This window comes from Mastomys coucha, unplaced genomic scaffold (genome assembly GCF_008632895.1).
Source record: "Mastomys coucha isolate ucsf_1 unplaced genomic scaffold, UCSF_Mcou_1 pScaffold21, whole genome shotgun sequence".
Taxonomy (NCBI): domain Eukaryota; kingdom Metazoa; phylum Chordata; class Mammalia; order Rodentia; family Muridae; genus Mastomys; species Mastomys coucha.
Window position 1 is genome coordinate 44007696 of NW_022196904.1, and position 7980 is coordinate 44015675.

Consider the following 7980-nt stretch of genomic DNA (forward strand, 5'->3'; position numbering starts at 1 on the left):
CTCTCTCTCTCTCTCTCTCTTTCTCTCTCTCTCTCTCTCCCTCCCTCCCTCCCTTTGCAGGGCTACTTCACTGACCACCTTTTGTGTTGTAAGTGAATTCACCAGCCAAAGAGCTTCTCCCAATAAACCTGCCTTAGTGCTTTAAATTGACATGAATTGACTCCTTTCATCTGTAGAGAACAGATATCAATTATTATTATTTAACAAATCATGTTTTTTTTTGTTTTTTTGTTTTGTGTTTGTGTTTTATTTGTCTGTTTGAAGAATCAAAATATGGAGAAAAGATAGTTAGATTTCAAAATTCCTCACTAGATATAACTGGTCAGATCACAGAAGTAGAAGAAAATTGCATTACCACTCTATACAGTTCCTTGTACTGACCAAGTCTCATTCAGAAATTAATAACAACATTTTACCAATAAGTTTAATGATATTTTATTTAACATTTGCCTGCATTTTCTTGTAAGTAACATAAATACCATGTTCAACTGGAACTGTACCATACACTTTTACTTACATGCTGTCAAATTTTTTCAAATGCCTATGTAGAATGTTATCATGCCTTAAGTCCCTCAAAGACCTACCAGAAAAATCAGCTGATTTTTTAAGCCTCATGTGTCAACAAGCAGAGGATCACCATTTCTCCTGGGTATTGTCACAGAATTGGAAAAGAAAATGAACAATATCTATGAGGATTTGTTAAGAATCAGACTTGTGGTAAATTTCTCACAAAGGGGCTTCAGTAGGTTTGCACAGGATCATGATATAATCCTTTTGAGATTAATGGGCTCATATCATGTGCATTAAAAGGTGAAACACTTCTACAAAAGTTTCATACAGTAATTGTCATTTGATGCTATCTATTGAAACACCTAATAGCCTATTTGGTTAGACTTATAATTTTATGACACCTAAAAATATTCTCATGAGGGGTGTGCAGTATTCTTTACCAACTGTCTCCCAATGTAGTAATACATGAGGTAACCAGTGTATGGATATAAAAGGCAATTTTAGCTCATAGTTTTCAAGATTTCAGTCCAGGATGGGAGCAGTGAGCAGAATGTAAAGTGAATACCTCTTTTTAAAAAATTAAAAATTAATAATGTGTTGGCCCAAATTTGATTTAAATATATCTTCATCTATGGAAAAATATGAAAAATTGTTGCTTATTATGGAACATTAAATACTTTCTCTAGTTTGCCTAACAATGGTGATATTTTTTTCGTAGCTGACAAAGACCTAAAGAGTTGAAGCACAAAAGAACATATTTTAAGGAAGAAAACAAAGTTAATACATCATGTCAACATGACTAAGATTAAAAGAAAAGAAAAGTCAACTAGGAATTGGGCCAGTCTGGCACCAAGTGGCTGAGCCCTACACAGCTCCCACCTGTCTCAGAGCAGGACTCCCTTCTCTTCAGAGTTTCAAGCAACTTTCTCCGGCTCTGGAGCTAAAGTGGCTCAGCTCAGACCATAGCTGCTGTAGGTGGGAGAGCCCCCAGCCTCGCTCTCTGCATCTCTGCTGTTCTTGCTCATGCGCTGGGCAAGCCCTAGGTGAGTGAACCCTGGGGATTCCTTGCCTTGGCTCTGTGGGCAAGATGCCTCTGGGAGACATCATGAGGCTGGATCTGGAGAAGACCGCCCTGGAGTACATCATGTCCTGTCTGCATGAGGTCGGCTTCTGCTACCTGAACAACTTCCTAGGCGAGGTGGGTGACTGAGTGCTGGAGCAGCGAGTCAAGCAGCTGCACTACAAAGGGGCCCTGCATGATGGCCAGTTGGCAGGGCCAGCTTCTCAAGGTGGCACCTGCTAGGTGACCAGATCACGTAGAAGGGGCAAAGCAGAGGGCTACGAGGCCATCAACTTCCTCCTGTCCCTCATCGACAGGTTGGTCTTGTACTGCGGGAGCCGGCTGGGCAAATACTATGTCAAGGAGAGGTACAAGGCCATGGTGACTTGCTATCCAGGAAATGGAACAGGTTATGTTCACCATGTGGACAACTTCAATGGTGATGGCCACTGTATCATCTGTATCTACTACCTGAATAAGAATTGGGATGCCAAGTAACATGGAGGGGTCCTGCGAATATTTCCAGAAGGAAAATCATTTGTAGCAGATGTGGAGCCCATTTTTGATAGACATAAGCAAACTGACTTGATACACAAACAAGATCCAGCACTTTACTTCATGAAAGAAACACATCTTAATAACAAAAACAGGTACTATCTCACAGTAAAAGGATGGAAAAATGTCTTCCAAGCAAATGTTCCCAGGAAACAAGCTGGAGATGCAATCATAATATCAAATAAAATAGACTTTCAACCAAAAGTTATCAAGCATGATGAGGAAGGGCACTTCATATTCATCAAAGGGAAAAAATCCTCCAAGAGAAAGTCTCAATTCTGAACACCTAAACTCCAAATGCAAGGGTACCCAGATTCATAAAAGAAAATTTTTTTTAATTATTTTTTTTTTAGTTTATCTGCATTTATTTTATGCTGAATTTATTCCCATGCCATGAGTTTTTGTTTCTTCAGTTTCTTCTGGGATATCTTTTTCTTCTGTGCCACCTCCTCTTCTGGCTTTGGAACAATCTGCTCCTTCTCAGTGAGGATCATCTCAATGTGGCAGGGGGAGCTCATGTATGGGTTGAGCCGGCCATGAGCTCTGTAGGTTCGTCGGTGCATCTTAGGTGCCTTGTTCACCTGGATGTGTTCAATGACTAGAGAATCTACGTCTAAACCCTTAAGTTCGGCATTACTCTCTGCATTTTTAAGCATGTGCAGCAAAAACTCAGCACTCTTTTTTGACCACTGTCCCTGTGTCCAGCCCCACTGTTTGGCCTGGGCGCACCTACTGACTCCACCATTATACCGCCGGAATGGCACACATTGCTTCTTCAAAGTGACATCCTTCTGATACTTGGTGGCTTCGCAGATATGCATGCCCTTGATGGCCAGGGCAGTTTCCCGGGTGTTCTTAAAGTGAACACAGAGGTTTGAACCTCTTGATTTGTGCCACGCACACTTGCGTGATGGCGGTATTTGAGGCGAAAACTTCAAGGAAAGTCAGTCTCCTGCCTCCGCATTGACGCCTGGCACCCCAAACTCAGAGGTGGCCCAGATATGTCTTCGTACTTGTGTGCTAGGAACTCACCAAGATATCATTTCTTCACAGCTAACAAAAGAAAATTCGGAGTTTGCTTTCTGACCTTCATCAATGTTCCAACTTCCTAGTCAAACCCTGGCTTGGAATGTTTAGCCTCCAGCATTGGGGGAAGGGCATCAAAGCTTACAGAATGAGCGAACTATCCCAGGGCAAGATCAGGTGAAATCCTCATTCTTAGTTAACTTAGGCAGGCCATATTAGATTTGCAGTTGAATCACTCCTAGGAACTAGCCTAGCAGGTGTTTCCTGGGGCTAGCTCCCTCTGGCCCAGAAAAGCAACTTAGTTGAAAAGCTTACCTGGGCCCACCCAGTCTGTAACCATAGCAACGAGCTGAAGAGGAGCTGTTATCTGCTTTTTAGAAGCCAGGTGATTCTGGTCAGAGCTAAGCTTTCTTTCAGATTGTAATATTTGTTTAGTTCCTGCTAAATTAACATGTATTTACTTTGCTGCCTGACTCATTGTGTTCCTAATGTAGAGCTATGTACCTGCATTTTGTTTTGATGTATTTTGACCATTGTACCATCTTTTTCAAACCTTTCTGTATGGACTATTTAAACCTGACTCCATATTTGAAAAATACACTCAGATTTTACACCATCCGCGTGTAGTCTGTTTGTCAAAGCCGAATCCCGTGCCCACCTGGCCAGAATCCCTTGTCCCGCGGAACAGGGAACCCACGAGAAATCCCGGTCCGTGGCAGATTTGCATGATTTTGTGGGGTTTTCCGGGTCGAAGGAGTAGCAAACCATTAAGCTCAAAACACATATTGAACCCCACACAATAATAGTGGGAGACTGCAACACCCCATTCTTACCAATGGATAGGCCATTGAAACAAAAATTAAAGAGAGACACAGTGAAACTAATAAAGGTTATGAACCAAATGGATTTATCAGATATCTATAGAACATTTTGACTGGAAAAAAAAAAAAGAACACACCTTCTTCTCAGCACTCTATGGTACCTTCTCCAAAATCAAACACACAATTAGTCACAAAACAACTATCAAGAGATACCAAAGTTTGAAAAAATCCTGTGCATTCTATCAAATCACCATGGCCTGTGGCTGGTCTTCAATAAGAGCAAAAACAAGAGAAAGACAACATAAATGTGGAAATGTAACAGCTCTCTACTCAATGATAACTTGTTCAGGGTAGAAATAAAGAAAGAAATTATAGAATTCCTGGAATTTAAGAAAATGTTGACACAACATATCCAAACTTATGGGACACAATGAAAACAGTACTAAGAGGAAAATTCATAGCAAGAAGTGCCCTGGTAAAGAAACTGGAGAGATCTTACACTAACAACTTAACAGCACTTCTGAAATGTTCACAACAAAAAGAAGCAGACTCACCAAAAAGGAGTAGACAGCAGAAAATAGCCTAACTCAGGGCTGAAATCCACTAAATAGAAACAAGGAAAGCAAAACAAAGAATTAACAAAACCAAAAGCTGGTTCTTTGAGAGAATCAACAAGATAGATAAAGCCCTAGCCAAATTAACTAAGGACCCAGAGGCAGTGTGTCCTTATCCAAATTAACAAAATCTGAAATGAAAAGAGTAACATAACAACAGAAACAGAAGAAACTAAAAAAATCATCAGATCCTACTACAAGAGCCTATATTCAACAAAACTGGACAATCTAGAGGAAATGGCTGGTCTTCCAGACAGATACCACATACCAAAGTTAAATCAAGAGCAAGTAAACTATCTTAATAGGCCCATATTTCATAAGGAAATAGAAGTAATTAAAAAACTCCCAACCAAAATAAGCCCAGGGCTAGATACATTTAGTGCAGAATTCTACCATACCTTCAAAGAAGAGCTATTACCAAGGTTCCTCAAACAATTCCATAAAATAGAAGAAGGTACATTATCTAATTCATTCTATGAAGCCACAATTACTGTGGTACCTAAAATACAGGAGGACTGAACCAAAACAGGAGAATACCAGTCCAATCTCACTTATGAATATCAATGCAAATATAGTCAATAAAATTCTTGCAAACCAATTCCAAGAACACATCAAAACCATCATGCACCATGGTCAAGTAGGCTTCATCCCAGGGATGCAAGGCTGGTTCAATATATGAAAATCAATTACCATAACCCACTATATAAACAAACTCAGAAAAAAATCATGTGATCATTTTCTTAGATGCAGAAAAATTATTTGACAAAATATAATACCGCTTCAGGTTAAAAGTATTGGAGATATTTTTTAGTTATATCAATTTGACTAAGAATTTCATGAATTCATTGTTTTTAATAGCTGAGTAGTACTCCATTGTGTAAATGTACTACATTTTCTGTATCCATTCCTTTGTTGAAGGATATCTGGGTCCTTTCCAGCTTCTGGTGTTACAAGTAAGGCTGCTATGAACATAGTGGAATATGAGTCCTTATTACATGTTGGATCATCTTTTGGGTATATGCTCAGGAGTAATAGATAGGACCTCAGGTACGACTATGTCTAATTTTCTGAGGCATGACCAGATTCATTTCCAGATTGGTTGTACCAGCTTTTGAGCCCACCAGCAGTGGAGAAGTGTTCCTCTTTCTCCACATCCTCACCAGCATCTGCTCTCACCTGAGTTTTTGATCTTAGCCATTCTAACTGGTGTGAGGTGGATTCCCAGGGTTGTTTTTATTTGCATTTCCTGGATGACAAAGGATGCTGAACATTTCTTTAGGTGTCTCTCAGCCATTCGATATTCCTCATTTGAAAATTGTCTGATTAGCTCTATATCCCATTTTTTTAATAGGATTATTTGATTCTCGGGAGTCTAATTTCTTGAGTTCTTTGTATATATTAGATATTAGCCCTCTATTGGATGTAGGATTGGTAAAAATCTTGTACTAATCCATTGGTTTCCTTTTTGTCTTACCATCCTGAGTGAGGTAACCCAATTGAAAAAGAACACACTTCATGAACTCACTGAGAAGTGGATATTAGCGCAAAAGCTCCAAATAACCAAGATAAAATTCAGACAACATGAAGCTCAAGATGAAGGGTGGGTGCTTTGGTCCTTCTTACAAAGAGAACAAAATACCCACAGGAGCAAATATGGAGATAAAGTATAGAGCAGAGACTGAAGGAAAGGCCATCCAGAGACTGTCCTACCAGGGGATTCATCCCACATATAGTTACCAATCTCAGAAACTACTGTGGATGCCAATAAGTGCATGCTGAAAGGAGCCTGATATGGCTGTTTCCTGAGAGGCCCTGCCAGAGCCTTACAAATGCAGAGGAGGATGCTCGCAGCCAACCACTGAACTGAGCATGGGGACCCCAATAGAGCAATTAGAGAAAGGACTGAAGGAGCTAAAAGGGTTGGCAACCCCTTAGGAAGAACAATAATATCAACCACCCAGATACCCCAGACCTCTCAGGGATTAATCCATCAACAAACGAGTACACAGAGCTCTAGCTGCATATGTAGCAGAGGATGGCCTTGTCATGCATCAATAGGAGGTGAGTTTCTTGTTTCTATGAAGGCTCCATAGATGCACCAATGTAAGGGAATCAAGGGCGGGAGGTGTGCATGGGTGGAGGAACACCCTCATAGAAGCAGGGGGAAGGAAGACAGGATAGGAGGTTTCTCGTAGGGGGGAAACCAGGAAAGGGAATAACATTTGAAATATAAATAAAGAAAATATCAAATAAAAAAAGAAAAAGAAAAAAATATGTATTGGAGAGATTAGGAATTCAAGGCCCATACCTAAACATAATGAAAGCAATTTATGGCAAACCAACAGCCAATATCAACTTAAATGGAGACATATTTGGAGCAACTCCATTAAAATAGTAGACAAGATAAAAATGCCCTCTCTCCCCATATCTATTCAATATAGTACTCTAAGTGCTAGCTAGAACAATGAGACATCAAAAAGAGATCAAGTGAATACAAATTGGCAAAGAAAAAATAAAAGGTATCACTATTGGCAAATGATAAAATATATACATAAGCAACCCAAAAATTCTACTAGAGAACTTCTCCAGCTGATAAACAACTTCAGCAAAGTGGCTGGATGTAAAATTAACTCAAATAAATCAGTAGCCTTCCTTTATACAAATGATAATCAGGCTGAGAAAGAAATTAGGAAAACAACTCCCTTCACAATAGCCACAAATAATATTGGATTAAATCTTACCAAACAAGTGAAGTCCTGCATGACAGTAACTTCAAGTCTTTCAAGAAAGAAATTGAAGATCTCAGAAAATGGAGAGATCTCCCATGCTCACAGATTGACAGAATTAACAGTAAAAATGGCCTCCCTACCAAAGATAATCTGCATATTCAATGCAATACTCATCAAAATCCCAACACAATTCTTCAAAGATATTGAAAGAACAATTCACAAATTCATCTGGAAAGGCATAAAACCCAGAATAGCAAAAAGTATTCTTAACAATAAAAGAACAGCTAAGTGAATGACCATCCCTGACTTCAAGCTTTACTACAGAACAATAGTGATTAAAAAAAAAAAAAAAAACTTCATGGTATTGGTACAGAGACAGATATGTTGATCCACGGAATAGAATGGAAGACCCAGAAATGAAACAACACACTTATGGGCACTTTTTCTTTAACAAACAAGCTAAAAATATACAATGGAAAAAAGAAAGCCTCTTCAATAAATGGTGCTGGCCTAACTGGCTATCTGTATGTTGAAAAATTAAAATAGATGCATATTTGTCACCTTCCACAAAGCTCAAGTCCAAGTGGATCACAGAGCTCAACATAAAACCATATACATTGAATCTAATAAATGATAAAGTAGGAAAGTGCCTTGAACTCATTGGC

General features: G+C 39.3%; 1 protein-coding gene and 1 pseudogene across 1 annotated transcript; one reads left to right on the forward strand and one right to left on the reverse strand.

Moving 5' to 3' along the window:
• Window positions 1-1513: 1513 nt before the first annotated feature.
• LOC116101240 lies at window positions 1514-2310 on the forward strand (annotated as a pseudogene).
• A 163-nt stretch (window positions 2311-2473) lies between these two features.
• Window positions 2474-3919, reverse strand: LOC116100535 (60S ribosomal protein L17-like). The gene is made up of 2 exons (XM_031384326.1): window positions 3876-3919; window positions 2474-3016 (listed from the first exon to the last, which is right to left on the reverse strand). Exons 1-2 carry the CDS (start codon window positions 3917-3919, stop codon window positions 2506-2508), a joined length of 555 nt encoding a protein of 184 aa, XP_031240186.1. The 3' UTR covers window positions 2474-2505.
• Window positions 3920-7980: the final 4061 nt, after the last annotated feature.